The sequence below is a fragment of the Hypanus sabinus genome, chromosome X1 (assembly GCF_030144855.1).
Source record: "Hypanus sabinus isolate sHypSab1 chromosome X1, sHypSab1.hap1, whole genome shotgun sequence".
Classification (NCBI taxonomy): domain Eukaryota; kingdom Metazoa; phylum Chordata; class Chondrichthyes; order Myliobatiformes; family Dasyatidae; genus Hypanus; species Hypanus sabinus.
Window position 1 is genome coordinate 54,765,514 of NC_082738.1, and position 11,797 is coordinate 54,777,310.

Below are 11,797 nucleotides of genomic sequence, written 5' to 3' on the forward strand. Positions count from 1 at the left end.
ACAGAATCAAAATAAGATACAAAAGGTTAGAAACATGATCAGTTCCATCATGGGTACAAGCATCCAGGATTCCTTTGAGGAGTGATGCCTCAAAAAGATGGCGTCCATTATCAAGGACCTCCATCACCCAGGACATGCCCTTTCTTCATTGCTCCTATCAGGAAGGAGATACAGAATCCTGAAGTTACACACTCCGATTCAGCAACAGCTTCTACCCCTTGGCCATCAGATTTCTGAATGGACACTGAACCTATGAACACAACCTCACTACTATTTATTTCTCTTTTTGTAGTACTTATTTAATTTAACTTTTTTTTTAACAAATATACTTCTTACAGTAATTTACAGTGTTTATGTATTACATTGTACTGCTGCCACATAACAAATTTCACAACATATACGGGTGATATTAAATCCAATTCTGATTCTAAAGCATCAATTTCTAGAGATAACTAGAACAAGAGGCACAAATGGTCTCGAAAAATAAATACTGAGATTATAAAATCTAGTTACAGGCTGGGTATTCTGTGGCATAGGGCTCATCTCCCATCACCCTAAAGCCTTTTTCACCATTTCCAAGATATAGGTCATGAGTACAATGGGGTACTCTCCTCTTTGCTGGCCATTCCAAATGAACAGAATAACTCCACAGCACACAGCAATGTCCACCTTGTTGGAATGACACTCCATCCATAATCCTATACCTAGTTACCCTCTGTCACAAGTGGATCCTAGCCAAGGTATGTATACCTTATGCACTGTAATTACAAAATGCACTGTACAAAATACAAAATGCACTGTAGTTACTCTGACACTTCTCCAAGGAATAACATGTACCACAAAAAACAAGGAAGGCAGGCACATGGGAACACTGCCAATGGCAGAGTACCTATTAAGTGACACATATCCTGATCTGGAAACATATTACCATTTCTTCATTATTGCTGAGTCTAAATTCAGAAACTCTAAACAGTAGCATTGGATTTTAACAGCTTTTCTCTACAAAATATTGAGTGTTCAACAACGATTATATCTTATTCTACCAGAGACTATTTTTAGCCATCAAATTATTGTGGTTTTGCCGGCAAAACTATGGACTTCTGCTTTATGCTTGTAAAAGTCATTCCATCCAAATCGTATCTCTAAATAAATAATCCCATTTGGACAATTAATGGCAGACAATGCACAGACCCTCTCTCCTGGCCAAAGGGGATGACTAAGATTCATTCCAAATTTCACTTCTATTGTGAATTACTCTTGTAGTTGAAGCCTGTCTAGGACTCAAATACAAGTTCAAAACCAATGACTAAGAACTACTTCTGAAATCATTCTGCAACGACTTTGCACTCAACGTCAGTAAGACCAAGGAATTGATTGTGGACTTCAGGAAGGGAAAGTCATGGGAAAACACACGCTAGGAGTCAGAAGTGGAAAGGGCAAGCAGTTTCAAGTTCCTGGGTGTCATCTTCTCTGAAGATGTGTCCTGGACCTAACATATTGATGCAATTACAATGATGGCACAACAGCAACTATACTTCATAAGGAGTTTGAGAACTGGTATGTCACCAAAGGCACTCACAAACCTACAGGTGTACTGTGGAGAGCACTCGAACTGGTTGCATCATTATCTAGTATGAAGGGATCGAAAAGGCTGCAGAAAGTTATAAACTGAGTCAGCTCCACCATGGGCACTCACCTCCCCAGCGTTGAAGACACCTTCAACAGGTGATGCCTCAAGAAGGTATCCATCATGAAGGACCCCCATCATCTAGGACATGCCTCCTTCTCATTGCTACCATCAAGGAAGGGATGCAGAAGCCTGAATACCACATTCAACATCTCAGGAATAGCTTCTTCCCCTCCAATTTCTAAACAGATCAGATTTCTGAATGGACAATGAACCAATGAACACTTCCTCGGTATTTTTACCCCTCTTATTTAATTTTATTAATATTTACTTTTAGTAATATATAGCTTTTATTATGTATTGCGGTGTACTGCTGCTGCAAAACAACGAATTTCATGATGTTAAACCCAATTCTTCCAATGACTTGTTGGTAATGGCTCAAAATCATTACCTGCTCTATTTATCTGAACGCCTACCAATAAAACGGTGCAGAGTTCAAATAAAATGTTCAAACACATGAAGTACTTAAGCACTTATTTAGCTTTATTTAATGATTCTTCCAATTATGTTTATTTTCTTACCATAAAGACTGGTAGACAAGACCATCTGCCATCTATGATGTTTCATTTGCAACTTTCTGCTTTGAAATGGCCTGTTATTCGCTCTCATTGGTAAGATTGTTGTCACTGAGAGGGAGGGAAGTAAAATGGTGGTGGAATTGCTCATCAGGTATAGTATCACAGCTGCAGAAAAGAAAGACACAGTGGAGAGAAACAGGAAGAGAGCAATAAGACAGCAATAGTGTATTCTCTCGCCCACCACCCCACCACTCAATAGCAACAGGGCACTGAGGAGTAGATGAGTTGGCAGATTTTGGAAAGGTGCAAACATAACCAGTTATTGTCATGGGTGACTTCAACTTGCCTATACTGACCTCATAAGTGCAAAAGGTTTAGATGGGGCAAAATTTGTTATGTGCGTCCAGGCCAACTAGAGATCAAGCCATTCAGGATCCAGTACTGGGCAATGAACCTGCTCAGGTAGCAGAGCTATCTGTGGATAAGGATTTCAAGGATAGTAACTAAAACTCCCTAACTTTTAGCATAGTCATGGAAAGGAGCAGACAATAATGGGAGTGATTTTAAATTGGGAGAAAGCTAATTACAATGGCATTAGGCAGAAATTTTGGAGCGCAAATTGAGAACAGATTTTCACAGCAGAAATGTTAAGGTTATTTAGGTAGGGTGTAGGAACTAGTGTTGGCAACAGGAAGTTAGTCAAGAGGCAGAAAGAAGCATCTTAAAGCTTAAGAAGCAAAAAATTGAACAAGGCTCTTGAGAGTTATAATGTAACCAGGAATCTTGAATGATATTAAGAAGGGACATGAGAAAGCTTTGGCAAGTAGGATTAAGGAAAACTCCAAGGCATTCTACACTTATGGGAAGTTTAGAAGGATGACTAGAGTGAGGGTAGGACTGCTAATGGATAAAGGGGGAAATATGCCTGAAGGTGGAGAAAGTAGAGGTCATTAATGAATACTTTGCTTTTGTGGTCACCAGCAAGAGGGACTTTGACAAATGTGAGTTTAGTATACAACAGGCTACTGGAGCACTTTGAGGTAAAGAAGGAGGTAGTGCTGAAGCTTCTGATAAACATTAGGATAGTCAAGTCCCTGAGGCAAGATGGGATGGTTGATGATGGGAGGCAAGGGAAGAGATTGAGGTTGATGATATTCCTTGTGTTCTTCCTGGCCAGAGTACTACGAGAGGATTGGAGGATGGCAAATATTGTTCAGTGTTCATTAAAAGGTAATAGGGATAATCCTGGGAATTGGAGACCAGTGAGTTTTAAATCCATGGTGAGCAAACTAATGAAGAGGATTCTTAGGGACAGGATTTACAAGCATTTAGAGAAGCATGGGCTATTAGGAATAAACAGCATTGCTTTGTGAGAGGTAGGCTGAGTCTCATGAGCCTGACTGTGTTCTTTGAGGAGGTGAAAAAACAAATTGATGAAGGTAGAGTGATGGTTGTGCTGAAGATGGATTTTAGTATGAATCTGCAGCATGTAACTTCCCTTTAAGCAATGTACTTTTAAATCAACTTAACAATCTACAGCAGCACACTGCTGGAGGAACTCATTATCCCGGGCAGCATCTATGGGAAAAAGTACAGTCGACATTTTGGGCTGAGACCCTTCCACAGTGAGTGTCCTGCTAAAGGGTCTCAGCCAGAAATGTCAACTGTATTTTTTTTCCCCTATAGATGCTGCCTGGCCTGCTGAGTTCCTTCAATATTTCATGTGTGTTGCTTGGATTTCCAGCATCTGCAGATTCTCTCATTTGTTAATGATCTACAGATTTCACAATCTTATGAAGGGCTTGGCAGACTTATCTCTTAAGCAAGCAGGTACGGCACCTTTAAGCTGACTAAGGTTCATTGCCATGGTCAGAAATGAGACAGGAAAGGAGGACTCCAAGCCAGGCTGAAATGCAGAAGGATGAGGCCTCCCCTTTCTACCCAGAACCTTTTGTAGCAAATGTGCAGTCACTGGAGAATAAAATTGAGGACCCAAGGGCATGATTGCTGTATTGAAGGGAAGTGAGAGATTTTCGTGTTCTATGTTTGAACAAGATGTGGCTCACTACCAACATGCCAGATACAGTGGTCAGGCCCGAAAGCTTCTCGATTCACAGAATGGAACGAACTGCTGATTTGAAAAAGGCAAAAGGTGGAGCTGTGTGTTTCATGATATACTGTCGGTAGTGCTCCAATACGGCAGTTTTGTCAAACTCCTGTTCCCCTGAACTCGCACACCTAATAGTCAAATGCCATCCATTCTATTTACCTAGGGAGTTCTCTTCCATAATCCTGACCGCATACTATCAGTGACCGACTATAAACAAGCACTTGAGATACTGCATGATGCTGTCTCCAAACAAGAAACAGTCCACCCCAATGCATTTCAATCATAGTCAAGGACTATCAAAAAGTCCTGCCCAATTACCATCAGTATATAAGCTGTAGCACTAGAGGTCACACTGTTATACGGTATGGAATGCCTACCATTCCATGCTCAAAAGGCATTTTGGTAAATCTGATTACTTGGCTGTCCTTCTCCTACCTGAGTACAGGCAGAAGCTAAAGAGCAAGGCTCCAGAGATTAGTACAACAAAGAGGTGGTCACAGGAGGCAGATGAGCAGCTGCAGGATTACTTTGAGTCAATGGACTGGGCTGCATTCTAGGATTCGTCTGTGATCCGAATGAATACACCACGGTTATCACAGACTTTATTAAAACAATTGAGGACAAGCGTGTCCCCACAAAATCATTCAGCATCTTCCCCAACCAGAAGCCCTGGATGAATGATGAGATCTGCGATCTGCTGAGGTCCAGATCAGAGGCATTCAAGTCTGGTGACCAAAAAGGTTACAAGAGGCTCAGGTACGATCTCCAGAATGCCATCTCACAGGCCAAGTGGCAATTACAGTCTAAACCCGAATCAACAGAGGATGCTCGACAGTTGTGGCAAGGCTTGAATACTATCATCTCTTATAAAGTTAAATCAAGCAACAGGGCTTCACTTCCAGATAAGCTTAATGCCTTCTATGCTCACTTTAATCATCAAAACACGGAGGAACCATCACAAACTCACACAGCCACCGATGATCCTGTGATCTCAGTCTGAGGCTGACGTGTGGACAGCCTTCGGGAGGGTGAACCCACGAAAAGCATCCGGCCCAGCTGGGGTACCTGGCCAAGTATGAAGGGCCTGTGTTGATCAACTGCCTGGCGTGTTCACTGAGATCTTTAACCTCTTGCTTCAGCAGTCTGAGTTCCCAGCTGCTTCAAGCAGGCTTCAATTATACCAGTTCCCAACAAGAACAGGGCAGTCTGCCTCAATAACTATCATCTAGTAACACTTACATCGACAGTGATGAAGTGTTTTGAGAGGTTGGTAATGAAACCTATCAATTACTGCCTGAGAAGTGACTTGGATCCATTCCAATTTGCCTACCGGAGCAACAGAACCACAGCAGGTGCCTTCTCATTGGCTCTTCACTCAATCCTGAAACATCTGGACAGCAAAGATACACACATCAGGATGGTCTTTATCGACTACAGCTCAGCACTCAATACCATCATCTCCTCAAAACTAATCAAAAAGCTTCAAGACCTTGGTCTCAATACTTCATTATGCAATTGGATCTTCTATTTCCTTACTTGCAGGCTGCATGGATTCAGAACTAGCTTGCCAACGGAAGGGGGAGGGGGGAGGGTATTTGTAGATGGAGCATAGGCGGAGGAAACCAGAGGCCCATGAGCATATTCTGCATAGCAGTGCTCCACAGAGATCTTTTCTGGGACTCCTACTCTGTGATTTACATTAAATGACTTGTTGTAAGTGGAGGATGGGTTAGTAAATTTGCAGACTACATGAAGGTTGGCAGCATTGTGTACTATACAGTGTAGATTTGGACAGGATGCAGAGTTGGGTAGAGAAGTGGCAAATGGTGTTTAATCTGTGTAATGATACACTTTATGTTAGCTTTCATTAATTGGGGGAATTGAGTTCAAGAGCCGTGAGGTACTGTTGCAGCTCCTTAAAACTCTAGTTAAACCATGCATGGAGTATTGTGTTCAGTTCCAGTTGCCTCATTATGGGAAGGATGTGGAAGCTTTATTGAGTATGCAGAGATTTACCAGGATGTTGCCTGCATCAGAGAACATGTCTTATGGGGAAAATTTGAGTGAGCTAGGGCTTTCCCCTTTGAAAAGAATTAAGATGAGAGGTATGCAAGAAGCATAGAGTGGACAGCCAATGCCTTTCCCCCAGGGCAGTAATGGCCAATACTAGAAGATATCCAATAAGGTGAGTAAAGGACAGTTTTGGAAGATGTCAGAGGTAGGGCTTAAAAAAAACAAAATGGTGGGTAACTGGAATGTACTGCTGGGGGTTGGTGGTAGAGGCTGATACTATAGAGCCGTTTAAGTGACTCATAGATTAATGTAACAAAAATTGAAGGTTATGAGTCACAGGGCAGGTTAGACTGATTGTGGAGCAGATTTATATAGGCTGGCACAATCTTGTGGGCTGAAGGGTTTGTATTATGCTGTACTGTTCTAAATTCTATCATTTACATGCTCAAATTCAGAACATGGTGTGATTATAGTTTCACCAGCATTCAAAAAGCTCACATCAGGAAGATAAAGAGGTTTTTGTACCATTAGAAACAATATCCAATAAACTCCACAGGATTTACATGAGTGACTCATGAAATATTATCAGAGGCAACACACACAAAATGCTGGTAGAACACAGCAGGCTAGGCAGCATCTATAGGGGGAAGCGATATCAACGTTTCGGGCCGAGACCCTTCGTCCTGACATTGCTTCTCCCTATAGATGCTGCCTAGCCTGCTGTGTTCTACCAGCATTTTGTGTGTGTTGCTGTTTGAATTTCCAGCATCTGCAGATTTCCTCAGGTTTGCTATTATCAGAGGCATTCCTTTTCATTGTATCCCCACCAATGCAAGTTGTTTCGTGACCAAACCATCACCTGCTATTATACTTCAACAGTAAACTGGCTATAATATTGCTAGTTCATTAATATTGTTTTGTCATTACCATGGATTTACTTGTTTAACATTATAACAGCATAAGCACAAGGGCTTTAGTGGTTGAAAGAGAAGACCCATTAATGTTTCAGGGCTGCTAAGGATGAGTCATGAATGTGTTGTCTTGCAGGCACCCATCCACATTCCGAATATAAATACACATGTTCAAAAAAAAACTCTGATTTACCACGTCCTTCAATGATGAGCAGAAGTATGACAAGGAATAATACAACATTCTGTCAGCTTATTTTAGGTAAGAGTATGTCCTAGCAGACTGTTGCAAATGTGCTAACGCTCAGGGTGCATTATGGAATGCTCCAAGGTTTGCAGAGATAGAATATATAACTGTACAGCACTGCACAAGCCATTTGGTCCATGATCTTGATGCTAATTTATATTAAATGTCTTTATCATTCTACCATCTTATTCCTCCATATTCATATGTCTGTCTAAAAGCATTAAACTCCACTAGACTGCTTGGGAACCCATTCTAGGAACCTACCACTCTGTGCGAAAACAAACAAACCTTGCCCCTTATGCTGTCTTTAAATTTTCCACCTTTAACCTTAAAAGAATGTCCTCTGGTGTTTGACATTTCTAGCTTTGGGAAAAAAAATCCTGACCCTATCCATGTCTCAATCTTAAAAAAAACTTTATCAAGTCTTCTCTCAGTCTCTGATTCTTTAAGGAGAACAACCCAAGTTTATCCAAACTTTCTTTATAGCACATACTCTTTCATCCAATCAACATCCTGGTAAACCTTTTTTGGCATCTTTTCCATAATCTCCACAATCTTCCTGTAATAGGGTACCAAGAATAATACACAAAACTCCAACTGTGGTCTGACTAAAATTTTACTGAAACTTGTAATAAGCAATTAAACAGTCAAAGCTCTTCAGTGGGGATTAACTACTAGATTTTCCATTCAATTTCAAAATATGAATATCACAGACCTGGATAACTATAACATTAAATTTAGCTTATAACTGAAAATACAAATTTTCAAACACCTCTCTTATTGTTCTTTTGTTTCTGATGGGTGCAAATTCATGATTGAATATGGTTTCTGGGTGATTAAAGTAAAATGCCTGAGTTAATATATGTTGCTTGTCCAGTTCACCAGTTATTCAATGCTGTAGAGACTAGCTTCCACCACTATACTTCCCCTTATCTTTAACCAATGACAAGTTTGATAAGCGCTGCATGTTCATTATATTTATGTGTGCAAACTCAAACCCTTTGCAGCAAAAGGTTACACACTACTGAAGGTTGAAGAAATTAATTGAAGGAGTACAGGTGACCCTGCACAACTCAAAGCAGGAGATACTATTAGCAAGCACTGTAGCTTGAAGCAGTCTGGCCGAAACTATCAAAGATTACAGCACCCTCCACTATGATCCTCATATCCTATCTTCCATTTAGCCCAGGCACATTACTGATTTGCACATCACAGATGGCATATACATGTACAGGTACTGCTTATTTTTGCTTTTTGCCACCCCACAATTACAGTAGATCCTCCTCCATCTTCCATTTTAGACACTCAATGGCACGGTGTGTTGGTGGAGGAACCACAGGAAGATAGTGATAGTGAAGACACAGCATCAATCTATTTCATACTTCATTATTGGGGAGGATAGGATTGTGATATTTAAGACACAGGACAACAGCAGTCTGCAGCCAGCATAGAGAATGAATATCAAACATTTACTAGTTTGCTGGAGACTAGATTCCGAGACAAGTTCCAATGTACCAGATTCAGATGCAAATGTTGAGAAACATATAAATAAAGACAATGAGAGTTAACCATGTAGGAATCCCTCAGGAATCTTCTATTCATCTTTAAGAGGCACAGAGGAGCCCAGTGTCAATGGTGTAAGACACTGGGCAGAGCCCAGATGGAACGTACCATTTCAGTCAAGCACTTCAGGAAGTGTACATGATTGTACTACAACTTCAGTAATCTGACCAATCAGGAGCCACCCACTGCATGAGTGCTGTCAGTGGAACTGATTAATTAATTAATTCACATCAGTGCTGTGGTTAGTGCTCTATTAATAAGGGCACAGATTTCACAAATGTCATTTCAACAGAGCTTTTGCCATTGTCCTTCAGCCATCCATCTGGTCTGCTAACAGTAATATAAAGATGGTGAAGACTGAAGTAGAACTTCTTTGCCTACAGCTACTAATGACTTTAATTTCCATAACAGAACATCCACTTCTGACTAGCTACATTGAATTCTAGGATAGGCAAAGGCACATAAAAGGCTTATGGGAACATGAAAGGGTTGATTCAATGGCAGAAAGCATCAACAAATCATTGCAACACTCAAAAGTCAACTAGCAACTTTATTAGACAGTAGATGTTTCCTTTCAATATTGCTGATTAGTTGCCCTTCCTCTTCTTGAACACGTTCAGTTTTGCAACATTAAGAAAGGGCAGAGACTGGAGCACCAAGTCCTACAACGGCAGAATTGATGTCATGCTAGAGATGATTGCCGATTAATATTGGAGCTTATTATGTGTACTTTCAGTGGACATGCACTGCCAACATCAAACAATATAACATGGCTTGCCCTATTAGAAGGAACACATATCAGGAATGCCGCTTTGAAACTCTGAGTGCACTCAAAAGACCAAATAATCCAAATGTTTTTCTAAGTGTGATCTCACCTCAAGAAGAGCACCCTCTCCTACTTCTATTCCTGTAAAAATTCATTTGTTCCACCAGTTACTTTGACATTAGTAAAGTGGAATGAAGGAGTTTGGGTAAGTCATACAATAACTCAGTTGCCTGAAATGACAGCCTTGAAGACAAACAAGAGCTGAATAATACCTTCGTTATTAAGAATCCCGATTGCCTATCCTTAAAAAATGCACCCCATAATATTTCATTTACAGTAACAAAACCCTGCGCGCAAACATAGTAATAACATGAGTACTGTTTTGTGTTTACTGTTCAGTGACATTTGATACAGTTGCATGGTGTGGAATAACATCTCGAGTCACAGCTGGTTTGCAGTGATTTCATTGTGATATGGTAAATGCTTTTCAATTCATTAGGAAGCACGATATGGAAAATAACATGAGCACAGAATACTTCAATACAAATTTCTTTGTCAGCTCAAAAGAGTAGAACATTTCCAAAAGTAGGTTAAAAATAGAAATGGCAAAACTCACTGAGGTAAAATTCTGTGGCCCACACATGTCCCCTCGGTATCTGCAAGATAGAAGCATGTCATCCAACTGGTGGCCCAAGCGATCCATGAAATTCAGGCTGATTCCTTCAAAACTACGAGGCGGCAAAAAGAGGCGAAAATCGGAGAGTTTCTGAAACCACTGCCGCCTGTCTTCCTTAATGAGCTCGATGACCAAAGGCCGGGCTGTGCGGTTCTCGGTGAGAAGCCCCAGCCACTGGCCCGCGTAGTACAGGTCACTTTTGGTCAACTGGTAGAAACGGATTGGGTTGTTGTTGCATATGGTGAGAGCAGGGAAGTTGAGCTCCTTGGTCCAGTCCATGTGAAATCGGGTGTGGGACGGGAAAGAAAGAAGATAGAGGAACCGGTTGGAGGACCAAGAGATTAGGAATCCCAACGAGGTGCAAAAGGCCAAAAACCAAACGACTCTGCGGTGCAGTGAATAGTGCTGTGAGCAGATGTACTTAATCCCGTGTATTTTTGCTTGCTTCACAAATGTATGAGTTATATCTTTGATGCTCCGAGGCCGGCCCTTCCTCTCTGCCGTGACCTTCTCCGGGTTGGTGTGGGTACCTCTCGGTTCTTGGGGACCCTCCGGGGCCATGACTCCCCAGGGTGTCACTCCGACAGCTGCAACGTCCTCGAAGCAAAACTGAAATCTGCTTGCCCACATTCAGTCCGCCGGCTCCAGGGAACGGCCACAGGATCGAAACCCAAGTTTAGGCAGCTCTCAACAAAACGTCGACCACCCTTTGATTCTCCATAACTTTTTCTGACCCCACAAACCGGTTAGCCAGTCTTCATTTTAAACCTTCTGAACTCCATCTAGGGACAATAAAAGAAAATCGAAAATCCCTTTGTATTCCATCAACTTTAATAAATGAGCGCGGAGAAGCGTTTTAGCCATCTCTGTGTGTCTGTCTGTCTGTCGCTCTCTCTCTCTCTCTCTCTCTCTCTCTCTCTCTCACACACACACACACACACACACACGTGACAAGAGTATATGTACTCACACGGACTCATGTAGCTGACTTCCTTGGCAATGAAAGTGTTCATCACTAGAAGGCAAACCCATCGTCTCTGTCGTTTAAGATCTGCTTCGTTTTATCACTCTCCTTCGTTGCACGTTGCATCGAAACCCATGCTTTGCATCCCCTCTTCATGCACTGTGCGAAGCGGGGGTGGTCGCGGGTGGAACTTGATGCCTCCCTTCAGGACCGAACTGGATCGTATCCAGTTGAATTCTCGATTTTGACGTGCGTGCGGCTAGCGACTAGCTTCACCCGTTTCCATGCCAATACAACATCCTTCCAGTCCCCGAAGCGCAGAACCGCTAGAAGCCTCCCTCACTT

The 11,797-nt window shown here is 41.7% G+C and overlaps 1 protein-coding gene across 1 annotated transcript in view; it reads right to left on the reverse strand.

The window, feature by feature from the left end:
- Window positions 1-11,118, reverse strand: part of asic2 (acid-sensing (proton-gated) ion channel 2) — a 567,562-nt gene extending 556,444 nt beyond the window's left edge. Inside the window, exon 1 of the mRNA XM_059955656.1 lies at window positions 10,429-11,118. Coding sequence (XP_059811639.1) covers window positions 10,429-11,118 — 690 coding nt within the window. The remainder of the gene's footprint in view (window positions 1-10,428) is intronic.
- Between the last annotated feature and the right edge of the window lie 679 nt (window positions 11,119-11,797).